At 44.8% G+C, this 15517-nt stretch overlaps 1 protein-coding gene across 1 annotated transcript in view; it reads left to right on the forward strand.

Annotated features, from left to right (window-relative positions):
* The window catches only part of CDK15 (cyclin dependent kinase 15), a 55943-nt gene that overhangs the window by 24605 nt on the left and 15821 nt on the right, over positions 1 to 15517 (forward strand). The window contains exon 10 of the mRNA XM_065413619.1: positions 8031 to 8094. Coding sequence (XP_065269691.1) covers positions 8031 to 8094 — 64 coding nt within the window. The remainder of the gene's footprint in view (positions 1 to 8030; positions 8095 to 15517) is intronic.

A 15517-nucleotide genomic window follows, 5' to 3' on the forward strand; every position in this document is an offset into this window, starting at 1 on the left:
GATTGAAGGCCTAAGCCCATACAAGAGACTCCTCATGGAACTATATGCTGCTGGATAGTTAAGAGGATTAGGAAAAATCAACAGGGTCTGCCATCGTTCTGTATCATAGACCCTCTCAGAAATTCTAGTTTTCATTTTTCATCTGGTTCCAACTGATGTTGGACTCGAACTATGGGTCTACTGATCTCCATGGAACTCCTGGTGCACCAGCAGAAACCAAGAAAAAAAGAGTTACCTTTTCCGTAACTGGTGTTCTTTGAGATGTGTTGCTCATGTCCATTCCATATTAGGTGTGTGTGCTCGCCACATGCACTGATGCCAGAAGTTTTCCCCTTAGTAGTATCCGTAGGGGACCGGCTCTGGCGCTTTCTGGAGTGGCACCTGCATGGTGCTGTACAAGGAACACCACCGGCTTCCCCCACCCTCAGTTCCTTCTTGCTGGAAACTCCAACAGTGGGGAAGGAGGGTGGGTTGTGGAATGGACATGAGCAACACATCTCAAAGAATACCAGTTATGGAAATAGTAACTGTCTTTTCTTCTTTGAGTGCTTGCTCATGTCCATTCCATATTAGGTGACTCCCAAGCACTACCCCTGGAGGTGGGTAAGAGTTCACGGACGTGTAGATTGCAACACAGCTCTGCCAAACCCAGCGTCGTCTCTGGCCTGCTCAGTGATGGCATAATAAGAGGTAAACGTGTGAACAGAGGACCATGTTGCCGCTCTACAGATATCCTGGATAGGGATGTGCGCCAGGAAGGCCACCGAAGACACCTGCGCTCTTGTCGAGTAGGCTCTGACAATCAGCGGCGGTGGAACCCCCGCCAGGTTGTAACAGGTCCTTATGCATGAGATGAACCAACTGGAAATCCTCTTCGAGGACAGCGGGTGACCCTTCATCCACTGTAGTGATGAAGAGTTTAGTCGATTTTCAGAAAGGTTTGGTAGGTTCTAAGTAGAAAGCCAAGGCCCTCCGGATGTCCAGGGAGTGAAGACGCATCTTCTCACTGGTCTTGTGCGGTTTGGGACAGAACACTGGGAGGAAGATGTCCTGGTTCATATGGAAGATGGAGACCACCTTCGGCAGGAAGGCCGGGTGGGGCCACAACTGAACCTTATCTTTGTAGAAGACCGGGTATGGAGGTCCTGAAGTCAAGGCTTTAATTTCAGAGACCTGTCTTGCCGATGTCACTGCCACCAGGAACGCAACCTTCCATGACAGGTGGGAAAGGGAGCAGGAACCCAGCGGCTCAAAGGGCGGGCCCGTGAGCCTAGAGACGACCAAGTTAAGATTCCACTGTGGGACAGGAGTCCATACCTGTGGGAAGAGTCTCTTGAGGCCTCTCAAGAATCTGACCATCATGTCATGAGAAAACACTTTCTGGCCCTGGATCGGTGGGTGAAAACTGGAGATGGCCATGAGATGCACTCTAATGGAAGCGTGTGCCAGGCCCTGGTTTCTCAGATGAAGCAAGTAGTCTAAGATAGACTGTATGGAAGAGCGTGCGGGAGAGGTGCCGTGCTTGGACGCCCAGTAGAAAAACCTTGTCCACTTGGCCAGGTAAGTCAGTCTGGTTGAGGTATTCCTGCTTCTCAGGAGGACCTGTTGGACCTCATCTGAGCAGGTCCGCTCCTCCGGTTTCAGCCACGCAGCATCCATGCCGAGAGGTAGAGGTACATGAGGTTGGGGTGCAGGAGCCAACTGTGGTCCTGTGACAGCAAGTCTGGTCGGTTGGGCAGGGGCCATGGAGGGCCGCTGCCAGGTTCATGGGTGTGCTGAACCAGTGCTAGCGGGGCCACACCTGGGTGATCATGATAGCCTCTGCCGTGTCTCTCTTGATCTTTGCCAGGACCCTGCTGATGAGAGGAATCAGAGGGAATGCGTACATCAGGTTCCCTGACCATGACAGGAGGAAGGCATCAGAGAGGGAGTCCTTGCCCAGGCCTTGCCACGAACAAAACCGGTGGCAATTCCTGTTTAGCCTTGTGGCGAACAGGTCTACCTGGAGAGTTCCCCACCTCTGGAAGATCATGCAGGCTACCTTCGGGTGGAGCGACCACTCGTGGTGAGAGGAGAAGTCCCTGCTGAGGTGATCCGCTAGCATGTTCTTGACGCCAGGGAGATGACAAGCTTCCAGATGGATTTCGTGGCTGATGCAGAAGTCCCAGAGACGGAGTGCCTTTTGGCAGAGAGTCGACGAACGTGCTCCCCCATGCCTGTTGATGTAGAACATCGAGGCCGTGTTGTCTGTCAAGACTCTCACCATCTTACCCGACAGGTGAGGTAGGAAGACTCCGCATGCCAAGCGGACCACCCTGAGTTCTTTGACGTTTATGTGTAATGTCATCTTCTCCGGAGACCACATACCCTGGGTCTGGAGGTTGCCGAGGTGCGCGCCCCAGCCGAAGTCTGAGGCGTCCAATACCAATTTGATGGCGTGATGGGGGGGTGTCAAATGGAACCCCCTCTAGGACGGTCGTGCAATCGGTCCACCATCACAGTGAGGCGAGTACCGTCGGGGGAATGGTAACGACCTTGTCCAGGTGATCTCTGGACTGGGAATAGACCATTGCCGGCCATTGCTGCAGGGGCTGCATCCGGAGCCTGGCATGGTGGACAACGTATGTACATGCTGCCATGTGACCCAGCAGGTGCAGGCAGACCCTGGCTGTAGTCAGGGGGAACGTGGAGACCTGCGCAATGAGGTCCATCAACGTCTGGAACCTTTCTAGTGGCAGGAACGCTCTGGCACAGGTCGAGTCGAGCACCGCTCCAATGAACTCTATCCTTTGCACCAGAACATAGACTTTTTGTCGTTCACCAGAAGGCCAGGGAGTGGCACATGGCTTGCAGCACCGTGACATCCTCTTGGACCTGAGGCCTGGAGTTGCCTTGACAAGCCAGTCGTCAAGGTACGGGTAGATCTGGATACCCTGACGCCTGAGGTAAGCAGCCACCACCGACATGCACTTGGTAAACACTCTGGGTGCTGTCGCCAGGCCGAATGGGAGGACCACAAACTGGTAGTGGTGGGGCCCCACTGTAAACTGGAGGAAGCATCTGTGACCCTGAAAGATCGCTATGTGGAAGTATGCGCCCTTCAAGTCGAGGGTGGCATACCAGTCTCCCAGGTCCAGGGAGGGAATGATAGAAGCCAAGGAGACCATGCAGAACTTGAGCTTCTTTAGATACATGTTGCAGTCCCTCAGGTCCAGGATGGGCCACAAACCACCCTTGGCCTTTGGGATTAAGAAGTACCAGGAATAGAACCCCTTGTTCCTGTACTCGAGAGGAACTTCTTCCACCGCACCCAATTGTAGCAACTCCTTTACCTCCTGTGCGAGGAGACTCTCGTGAGAAGGGTCCCTGAAGAGGGATGGGGAAAGGGAGTCGGGGGGTGGGGGGGCAGGAAGTAAACTGTAGGGTATAACTCTCCACCACAGTATTGAGGACCCAGTGGTCTAAAGTTATAGCTGTCCATGCGGGGAGGAAAAAAGAAAGGCAGTTGGAGAACAGCAGGACAGATGGATCCTAGGCTGAGTCCCATCCGGGACCAACTAACTAGAACTAATACTAAGGGTAAATACACACTGAACTAAGTGAAAGCTAGCCGAAGCAGCAGAAGTTCCAGCACCATCACTGGTGGCAAGAAGGAACTGACGGTGGGGGCAGCCAGCGGCGCCCCTTATAGTGCACCATGTGGCGCCCGAGCTGGTCCCCTACGGATACTGCTAAGGGAAAAACTTCTGGCACCGGTGCAGGTGGCGAGCACACATACCTAATATGGAATGGACATGAGCAAGCACTCGAAGAAGAACTATAAGGAATAAGGGGAGACCAGGAGGAGTATTCTAATGAAGTCTACAGGGGAATTCACTAGGGGATATAGAATTTCTGAATGAGAACTCATTTCTTTGATCTGCAGTGTCCCATCCTTTATTTGTGCTGCTGAATGACCTACATCTCCCTGCACTTGGGCTAAATCAAGGTGGATGTAACCAATATATGCACTGTTGTATATTGCTGTTGGTCATTGACTCTTCAGAAACATGAAACATTAGCTTCTTGTTGTTTTTTGCTTTGAGTGGCCAACACTGCCATCCTCTGGCCACATCTTCAGCTTCTCTGTGGACTTACCCCTCTGAAATGGGACTTTCCCAAAGGTGGTTGATCCAAGGAGGAGAAAACACAGAACTCCGCAGCTGAGGTGGTAGGAAAATGGTTCTTTAGCCTCAAGCCTGAGGCTATGTCTACACTACAAATTACTTCGGTATAATTTAGGTCACTCTACATATGAGCTGATTGAAACCTTCTTATGCGTTGGGTTAATAATTCATACTACAAAAGACAGAAATAATATTTAAGAATCAGGAAGGAAGGTCTAAGAGCCGTGAAATAGTTAATCCATTACACAGAAGGTTCATTGTTGTTATACATTTACATCGGGGAGATGACTATACTGAGACCAAGATTTTCAGAACTGATTAGCGACTGTTGGGTGTCCAACTTGGGACACTTTAAATGATGTTTAGAGGATAGGTGCTTGGTATTTTCTAAAAACCAGGTTCTTTAAAATGTTCCAATTTAAGTACCAAAAACGGAGGCAACCTACATCACTAGTCACTTTTGAAAATCTTCAACCTACGTCTGGTGTGCTTGTCTCAGTTTGAAGCTGTTTGTATATAATCGGCACCAATGTGTTGAGTTGAACTGTAGACAGTTCTGACTCTGTGAAATGAGCATTGATCCAATCTAGTGAGCAAGGCTGAGAGTCTGATTAGGTAAAATGTGTTTTTTAAAAACTTGCGTTGTAGATAGAAGTAAACTTAATAAGCTTAAATTATTAGCTCAAAGTTCCCAGGTGTCAGACATGAATTTTGCACTAGATAGCCACACATTCAGTGGCTGTCAGTGACTTCTGTAGGGCTCAATGTGGGTACAGGAGTTCACCCATGTGATTCTAGGAATGGGGCCCAAAATAAGGCAAGCTCTACCAATTAATTGTCCAAAATGTTACCGAGCTAAAGCACACAAGGGAAAAATATAAGAGGGTTGTAACACAAAGCAGCCAACAGACAGGGTGGGAGGGTGGGCTCTGTGGAATATAACGTTGCATTTGTGTGAATTTTTTACAAATTGTTTTATGAATGGTAGCAAGTGCTCTAGCACCGTCAGGCTGTGACATTTTCTTACCCGTGTTTTAGTGCCAGACGTGTGGTATAGGAGGATATTTTTCGTCTACAGCATTCTGAAGGACTGTGTGACATCGGGAAATAAAATGCTTTGGACTGTTTTTATACTGAATATGTCAGTTGTGTGAAATGGTAGCGACAGCTAGATTCAGCACATGTAAAATCATTTTGTTTCTTTATTATGGTGTTGGTGCAGCTGATTGAAGGGCAGAAGAATATTATGAGGAGGGAACAATATCTTTCCTGGTGTAGGAATTAGTATTTTATTTTTGTTTGCAGGCTGAAATTGAGTGAATTCTACAAGTGTGACAATCAAAGGTGTTTTATATTTCGAAACGTGCAGATTTTATGGCTATTTTTCAGGGATAGGGCTTCAATCAGATTGATTTTAGAAAATGGCAAGTAATTTGTTTCAGACAAGAGGTTAAGGTATTCAGGAGAAATCACATTCTGTTCAGTCATGCGCCATGCTAACTGGAACAGATATTCTGCCGTTCCTATATCAGATGTAGTGATGCTGCACCGTGAGAGTCTGGAAGGAGAAGATGCCTTGTTTTCTTGAGCAATTTTAACTTACTAATGCTAATTCTAGGCTTCTTGTTTTTCCATAAAAAATGTTTGATAATTTGACCCAGAGATTTGTTATAGCTAGATTAAAAGAATGTAGGAAGGACTTGTAAAGGGTAAAGTAATCTTAGGAGTATGTTCATATCAATTAAATATATATAGTCCAGACCTAGAGTCTGATCGGTCACCTATTCATTGAGGGGTCAAACTCAAAACGAAGCCCTAGATCCAAATCCCTGGAAATTGAACACTGGACCCAAATGTCATGGCTTGCGACCACATCAACTTTTAAAGAGCAGACTGAAAAAACGTATTTCTAGCTTCTGATGAAATTGTGTAATTGATACTATATAGTGGTATTCTGAGCCCTTGCCTCATTCACACTCCAGTTCAGCAAAGCATTTAACCATGTACTTTACTCCCTCCCTGCTCAGCAAAGAACTTAAGCACATACTTACAGTTAAGTATCAGGGGGTAGCCGTGTTAGTCTGTATCTACAAAAACAACAAGGAGTCTGGTGGCACCTTAAAGACTAACAGTTTTATTTGGGCGTAAGCTTTCGTGGGTAAAAACCTCACTTCTTCGGATGCATAGAGACTTACAGTTAAGTGCATTCTTAAGTACTTTGCTGAACAGGGTGATCTGCTGAATTGGGCTACAGAGACGAATTCTGCCAGGTGCTGAACTCTCTCACTTTCCACTGACTTCTGTAGGAATTAAAGACTCTCTGTAGCTCACAGGAGGTGCTCAGCATATAGCAGAATCAGGGCCAGAATTACAGCAGGAACAACACTTCAAACCGTAGAGCTGGATTTTCTACACTGTGTATTTCAGGGATTTCAGATTCCGAGTTTTGATGTGGCTTGTTAGAAAGATAAGAGCCTACTGCAAAATTCTGAATTCAGGTTCAGATTATAAATGACCCCCTCCCCCACCACAATTTAGGGTATGCAGGTCTGGGGTTTGCTTTGAGCCAATCTGTAGATATAACATGTCCTATTTGTGCTATAAATTTGCTATTTATGAATTAATGTATCCTCATCCACATCCAGACCAGTCACCCTAGCTGTTCTGCCCATCTTGCAGAGTATAGGAATTTTCATCATAGCCCTATTATTGTTTCCAAAATATATATGAAAAAGGCATGCCACTTTTAATGATCACTCTCCATATTTGCTGTCTGTATCATATTTCAGTGTTGTCAACTGTTGCAATTTTATCACGAGTCTCATAATATTTGGTATTTACTTCAAGCCCCAGCTCCTGATGTCAGGTGATTACATGAGAATCTTAGTTTTCATTTTAAAGAAATGTTAAGTTCCTAGCCCTCCTGGTTGCAGAGAAAAACCTGAGAGTAATCTAAAGGCTCCAAAAAGCAGAAAGCAAACAAAAGATTTTGGGGGCCTGACTCAGATTTCTGAATTCCTGGAGTTGGCAGTACGGTTTTTATCATTTCATGCCATAAACTGGGTATGAGCTTTACATGTTTGGCACAGCTCATTTACAGAGTGTTATACACAGGTCACTTCGTATGTAATAAATAATAACTATCACACTGAACAGCTGCAATTCCAAAGAGAAAATACATATATATGTGCTCCGTCTCATAGTCCTCTGCAGCAAAAGTGACCTTAGGGGATACTTATTGGCCTGAATTCCACTACTTGAGGGGTGCTGAGCCACACTGATTGAGATTCAAGGCAAAAGGAGACATTGAGGCTCAGCACCTCTGAGAATTAGGCCCTGAATTATTTTTTAGCACCTGTCAGTAGATGTTTACCATCTTTTCTTTTTGATCTCGAAACAGCAGGCGTCTCTATTACAGCTACAGTGCGCGGCCACTGAATGCATATCATGTGGTGCAAGTACAACTGCAGAGAACCACTCATCAATGTAATCCTGGCCCTAGAGGGACATCTTTAGCTGTAAACATGGCTATACAATGACCCTGTTATTGCAAATACCCTTGTAAATGACACCTGTTAGTGCAGCTGCACATGTACATTGACATTCCCAGCAGCAGTGGCATTAAACTTTGGCAAGTCCCTTTTTACTAGAAATTCAGCAGAACTAAAGCATATCTCTCCTTTACACATAGGGCCAGATTTCAATTTCAGCTACACTAGAGTAGGTCCAGGTGTAATTGCATTGATTTCCAAGGGATTACTCTGGATTCACACTAGTGTAACTGAGGTCAGAATCTGACTCTCAGACTGTACAAATGGATTCACAAAGAGTTGATTTCTGTTCTCTTGCTCTTGCTTCACACAGGTGTTGGGGGTCCCAACTGAGGATACCTGGCCAGGACTTTCCAAGCTTCCCAACTATAAACCAGGTACAGTCTCACTGAAAGAGCTTCTACATGCACTCTGAGTAACTAACCTTTTAAGAACTGGATCCGTAATTTTCCATAAAAAAATTCAACGCTTTGCAGAAATGAGGGGGGGTCTTAGTACATCCCTAAAGCTTAGATTGTTTTAACATTTTGTTGTACCAAGTGCTGAAGAGTCAGGCTTTGCCTACACTAGCACTTTTGTTGGCAAAATGTTGTCGGTCAGGGGTGTGAAAAAACACACCCCTGACCGACATAAGTTTTACTGACAAATACGCTAGTGTGGACAGCACTATGTCGGCGGGAGATGCTCTCCCACTGACGTAGCTACCGCCACTCATTGGGGTGGTTTAATTATGCTGGTGGGAGAGCTTTCTCCTGCCAGCATAGAGTAGCTACACAGGAGACCTTATAGTGGTGCAGCTGCAGCACTACATCTGTGCCACCGAAAGGTCCGTATTAGACAAAGCCTTAGTTAGGGCTAGTCTACACTGGCAAGGTTAAAGCGCTGCTTTGCCACCTCCACGAGGGGAATAGCTACCAGCGCTGGGCGTGCGGCTCCCAGCACTGGTGCACTGTCTACACTGGCGCTTTACAGCGCTGAAACTTGCTGCGCTCAGGGGGGTGTTTTTTCACACCTCTGAGTGAGAAAATTGCAGCGCTGTAAAGTTCCAGTGTAGACAAGCCCTAATTAGTCTACTGCTCAACTTAAAGGGCCAGCATCTCCTATTTTACACTGGACAAGGTGACAAATACTTGTAGGTATGGTCTATCTATGCCTTTTATTCTTATGGAGCTGAGGTTTGAGGCCTTTAAACCTTGTTTTTAAAGGTCACTGCCCCTGATTTTGATGTGGGCAAGGTGAGAAGTGTGTGTGATTTATAAAGCTGGTTTCTTTTATTTCCATGCAGGCTGGTTGAGAAGTCCTGAACTTCAAAGGGCCAGTTGTTTCTTATTTTGATGTGGGCAGATTGAGAAGTATGCTTTGAAAAGCAGGATCTCTCTCTCTCTCTCTTTTTAATGTTTTCTCCTGGGATATATTTCAGTGCAATATATCCAAGTGTCAATGAGGGGGAAACGATGAGCACTGATTCTCAGCCTCCCAGCAGGATCATTCTCTAAGAGAAATATAAAAGTGAAATATTAAAAACCCTGGAACGTGAAATCCATCCATCCGCAGATCTAGCCAGTCTCTCTCACTCACTCCCTGAGAGGTGGGAGGGGGAAATACCTATCTTGAAAAAAAGTGGAGGAGGGAAAAGAAGTGCTTTGAGCAAGAGGTTTACATGTTTAGTAGAGCATAGTAACATCCCTTCAAAGGAGTGGGTGTTGCTCTGTGACCCACTCCAAGACACCCCTCCTTTGACTTCAGCACTTGGACACTAAACATCCCCCATTTTCACATGCTAACTGTGATTGGATGAACAATAACCTGGTCTCACATTCTAAAGGACTGGAATCTTTCACACAATTAGCCGAGACACATTAATCAAACTGGCGTGAAATTTGGAATGTGTCGCCTTCTGCAGCGACTTGCTAGTCTGGCTGGGAAGGGAGCACAGAGCAGACAGTTGGGGGGAAATGATCGGTTTTCCTCACTAAACGCTGGATTGGGATACTCTCACTCATAACAGTGATCAATATTTTATAGCACAAACTGTTCCAGACTGCTTGTGGAATAAGGCAATCCTTATGCAACTAAGGGTAGCATAATTTGACCCAAGGAAGGGAATTTTCTAATGTCACCAGAATAAACAGGGCCACTCACAGGCAGAGTTACTGTAAGTTTTAGCACCAAACTCTACCCAGTCCAAACTGTACACATTCAAATGCTGTCCCGGGTGACCGTGATGACACCAGAGCTGATACACTTCCATCCGTGGGGGGGGGGGGGGGAGGGGAAAGGGCAGGATTCTAGGCAGTCTTGAAATTGTTTAAGTGAAAATGGATCAGGCCATCTTAAGCAGCTCTCTATCTGGTTTTGAAACCGCTTCATCTGAAGTGGTCTGAAAACCAGTGAGAAAGTTTCCACAGTGTAGACAAGCCCTAGGAATTCAAGAGGGCAGAGCAGGCTTCCCAACTGCTGTGCAGCCCACAGGCAAGGCATTTCTGTGGGTGGGGCAGACCGGGGGCATGGGAGCTGGTGGACACATCCCTGTATATGTCCCCTCTATTCAGGCACCCACATGGGGGAAGGAAGAAGGATGTGCTGCAGTCCTAGCAGCTACTGAAGCCACTTCTTTGTAAACCAGCAAGACGGATTCCTTTCCCGTCCTCCGAGCCCCCCCGAATGACTCCCGCACACACCTGGCGGCTCTTGCCATACTCTCGAGCCAGCATTTGATTCTAAATCAGGAATACATGAACCCGTTTGGATAAAATAAGAACCAACTTGGGCATCTGCCCTAGACATGAACTGAACCAACCCATTTCTGGTGCGGGGAGAACGGGGGGGAGGGGGAGGGATAGATGAACAAACATGGTCTCTTTTTTTAAATGTATTTTTCATTTGCACACTGTTCTGCACTTTCTGCTTCCACCCAAAGCAAAAGTGCTGTTATCCCTAAGATATGCCAAGCCTGAGGGGAGGCTGTGGAGATCAGATGAGAGAACCTTTTCTCTTGAGATTATTTCCAGCCCAGCTGTGCCAATCTAAGTGGCTGGGATAGTTCAGCTAAGCAGACAAACTTTTGAGTGCTTCTCCAAACCTAGATACTAATCTGCATATAGCTAGTACCATTGATGTTCACAGCACTGCACTATAAGCACAGATAACAAATAACCAGGTCCATGCCTGGAGACACAAAAGGAGAATATCACAAAACAAAGCACAGAGGGTCTGATCCTATTCTCATTGAAATCAACAGGAAATCTCCCATTGGCTTCAATAGCACAGGATCAGCTTCAGAACTGAGGTGACCTCACCGGGTTGTGGTCGGAAGGGTTCCTGGACTAGATAGGTCCGTAGGAACCTATTAAAATGGAACCTCCAGGTGTACCTGGCACCATGAGGGGCTCCCCAAGTGCAGCTTTGCCACAAACCCTGACCAAGGTGGGGCATGCAGTTGTGCAGGCCCTGGGGTCAGGGCTGCAATCACTTCCTGCCCACAGGAGGGGAAGTAACAGCCCCACGGAGGATGCTCTCTCCTAGCCTGTACAAGGCAGTAATAGGGCACCTTAAGCCCCTTTGCTCCCTTGCATAAAACAGTTTAGAATAGGGCCCTATATTAAAGAAAACTCTGTCCTTCCTTTACATCATTTTAACTCAGCTATTGTTGCTTATGTGCCAAATCCTCAACCGAGTCCAAAACCCAACTGAACAGGAAGGTGAAGCAAGGAAGTCTCCCTCAGGCCAGAAGCAGTGCCCTCGGCTGCAATGTCCACAGGCTAGCCCTTGCACTCCCCCTCTTTACTTAGTGGATACACATAACTGTGGATCCATGGGCACCCTGCCCTTACTCTGACCCTGCCTGCACGGCTGCAGAACCAATCACTGCAGCATGTCATGGGTATGGAAAGTCCCTGTCTGGCCTCTCAGTGGCCCACCTGCCAGTTCCATTGCACTCAGGAGCCACTGTATCCTCAACAGCAATGGCAAGACTTTGCCCTGTGTTTGTTCATGTTTTTGTCCCTCTCCTTTTGCTTCCTGTGAAAGAGGCAGTTGTAGCTCTGTTAACACTATTTTTGAAAGCTCTCATGCTGTGTGAGCTCAAATCCTTGCATTAATCTACTGCTGTGTTCATTTCACCACACTGAAAAGCAAGGAGTTTAAATCCCCTCTCAACTCCATTTGTGGCACGAGAAGGCCAGTGTCTTGATCCACCTCCACTAATGGTTACAAGTTAGAATCTAGACACCAGGGGTCAAGGCAGGAAAGAATTAGGAATAATAGCACATGACAGTAACCAATGCGTTTGCCAGATTGTAAATTAGTTACTGATATGCTGAGTTTTTCACATCTCCACTTTCTGACACATGGATTCCAAAGGGAAGGGAACAGTTCATAATGTTCTTACAATTTTGTTAGCACTAGTTGCCTTAAATGCCTTTTACTGCTAAGCAACAGAAGAACATTTGGTGTTTTCTATGTCGGTTAGTATCATCTCAATCGTGATAGATGAGTTTTACAAGGAAGTTCTTCCAATGTAGCAATGATATTTAAAGCAAAAGAGGCTCACTAGTATCATTTATCGAATATATGCAGGCGGCTCTGCTACCAGGAATGGGATTTAGATGCATGCTTCTAAAAATGAGCTTTCCCCCCCCCCCCTCCAAATATAGAGGCATTTTCAGTGTCCCTTGCTTTTTCAACTTTCCACCAGCAGATGGAAGCAAGAAGCAACAAGCACTGAAACACCAGCATCCAATTACATTTTTGCATACAAATGAAGTCTCAGCTCTCAGAGTGTGTGTTTTTTTTTTTTTTTTAATCTCACTTTCTGTACTGAGACTTCATTTAACAAGAAGTCTCTATGGGATAGAAAGAAATTGAATCCTAAAATGATGGAGATCTTTATTTCGTAATAAACTGCGTATAGTTTTGGACCCAAAGGGAATAGGAACCCAGGAACTCATGAGCAGTACCGTCAGTCTGCAGGGCAGCTCGCTGTGCCTGGCATTGGGCATGTACTGCAGTCTATGCCACACAGCCACACTGATTCTGTCCTGCTGCACCACCAGTTTTGCTGATGATAGATAAATATTTTCTTGAGGCAAGGTGGGTGAGGTAACGTCTTTTATTAGACCGACAGAAGTTGGTTTGAAGAAGAGCCCTGGGTAAGCTTGAAAGCTTCTCTCTCTCACCAGCAGAAGTTGGTCCAATAAAAGATTTTATTAAGATGATGTTTTAAAAAAAAGTGAATGGTACAGAGTTTAAGCATAGAAGTTTCCGGTTATCAGGGAATAACGTACAGATTATCAAGGTGTGTGAAGTTCGGTTTAAGATCGGGTGGCATAAGGAATACATAATCTGCAATATCCCCAACTGGGGGTAAAAGGTTGATGGGACATTGACATTGTTCATATAATGGCTATGTTCGGGTGCAGAGTATAATGAGTGGATACAATGATGAGGATGGGTTGACCCTCATTTAGTGAGATTTAATGTTCAGTGAGTTTATGGCTCCAGTTTATTACCTCACGCACCTTGTCTCTCTAATATCCTGGGACCAACATAGCTACAACAACACTGCATACAAGTATTTTCTTGTGCATGTATGCAAAAACATTGCCTTCAAGTAGCAGCATTTAATATCATCTTCAATGTTCATCAAATGGGATTGTTTACTACTTTAACTTTTGTCCTCTAGGTTTGCTTGTCTCATTATCTGCCCATTAGCGGTTTACCTTCGTTTTGCAATGGGGAGGTCTTTTCTAATGAGCAGACATTGCATTTTGTATTGCTAGAAAATAACAGAATTACTGAGAATCTAGGGTTTGCACTCATTGTTAGTTAAGACCAATCAGCCATAAATGGTATCATTATCTTGTGTGTACATCACCATAATCATATATCACTTGATCAGTATTTCACCCATTTTGTTGAACAGTATTCAAAGATCCTTGAATTCCTTTATCTTCAATCAGTATCTATTTACATTGCTTTAAAACTGTAGATCTGTTTTACCCTTTGGGGCAGGAACTATATTTACCTGGGTGTTTGTAATGTGCCGCTTACAATAGCGCCTCAAGCCTGTCTGAGGTCTTTGAGAACTACTTCAAATAAGAACAGTAATAATATTTTCCACACTAATGAAGTTGGAAGGTGTCCATCTTGCCACTGGCCTTGTTCAGAATATAGGAATTGTCAAACTAGATCAGACCCAAGGTCCGTCCAGTCTGTCTCCTGTCTCTGACAGTGGCCAGAAGGAGATGCTTCAGAGGAAGGGGCAAGAAACCTTGCAGTGGGCAGATGAGGGATACTTTTCCCCCTCCACCAAATTAGGTCTCATCCTGATCCCTAATAGTTAGAGATTGCCTTAAGACCTGAAGCATGAGGTAGTTACAAATTCTGGCAGATGTAACTACTTGTAAAGGATTTGAAAAACGTGTTTTTTAATATTAGTCCTGTATCCCCAGGGATTAAAGCAAGTAGCACAATTTTGTTAGCTCATCATATTTCAAAATGATGGTTTTTTAAAAAATGCTTACATTTCGTCTAGTCCGTCATTTATTGTATTTAAAGTTCCTTTCTGAATTTTGCACCTGTTCCCAACTGAAATAATAAAATAGTAATTCAGACCGCAATTCAGGGAAAGATTCATGTTCAGGAAGGGCACTTAAGCACATGCTTTACTTTATACTTAACTTTAAGTCCCAGTGTGCTTTCCTGAATAGAGATGGATTTAAGCACATGTGTAAGTTTGAATGATTTTGTCATTGTTTGACAATGATTGTTTGAATGATTTTTGTCAAAAACATTGACTAAATTGATACATTTCCATAAAACATTCTGATTTTGTCAAATCAGCATTTTCTGATGGAAAACCATTTTGTCAGAAAAATTTCAATCAGTTATATTAATAGGCAAAAAGTTCTATAATAAGCTAAATAATTATAAATCATGTAAAATTATAAATAATTTTATACTCTCTTTGGGATAACATTATTTCTTTTCATCCTTTTTCTTTGCTCTCTGCTTTAGAACAAACTGCATCTCTACTCAAAACAGACAAATAATTACCACAAATTTACTAAAAGGTGAGAAAACAAAATAAAACAAAAAGAAGGGGGAAAGGAAGATCCCAGGGAAATGGTTAACAGTGATCCAAAAGGGATACGGATCTGAGTTAATTTCAATGATTGATTAGAGGAAGGGGTTATAAAAGATGCTAATAGTAACTCCCAGGGAGATATTTCCAGAGTTCTGGCACTAAAACAGTAATGAATTTAATCACAATTTATACAGTCAGCTACTATCAGTGACTTTATTAGCATTTGGAGGCAGGAGACTGCTACATTTCTGATGTATTGGTTACACTGTGATACAATCTAAAGGTGTCAGCTACTTGTTTGCCCAGCCTAATGGGGAAAAACTGTTGCTGAAAAGATTAAGTTTCGAGAGCTTCTTAATTTATGTCTTTGCAGACATGTCTGTGCATCAAATGAAATAATGCATCACCCAGCCCTAAAGCCTGGCTCACCACTGTCTTGCACCCTATGTATTTATTCACAATCACTTTCCAAGGGTGTAAATTACTACACAAGGTGCAAGGCAGAAGAGACTCAGGCCCCCAGTTAATAGTCTACCTGAAGTAGCTTGTGGCTCCAAACAAGGTGGCTGTATTAAGCAGTTACGCTGCTACCAAAGGCAAACAACGAGCCTGATTCTACACTGCTTGAGCCAGACCCTAGCTCTGAGGCTGTTTTGCACCTGTCCACTGGCACAAAACTGGCTTAGCCAGCTACCTGAGGATCTCCCTGGTAC

This window comes from Emys orbicularis, chromosome 11, assembly GCF_028017835.1.
Source record: "Emys orbicularis isolate rEmyOrb1 chromosome 11, rEmyOrb1.hap1, whole genome shotgun sequence".
In the NCBI taxonomy this organism is placed as follows: Eukaryota; Metazoa; Chordata; order Testudines; family Emydidae; genus Emys; species Emys orbicularis.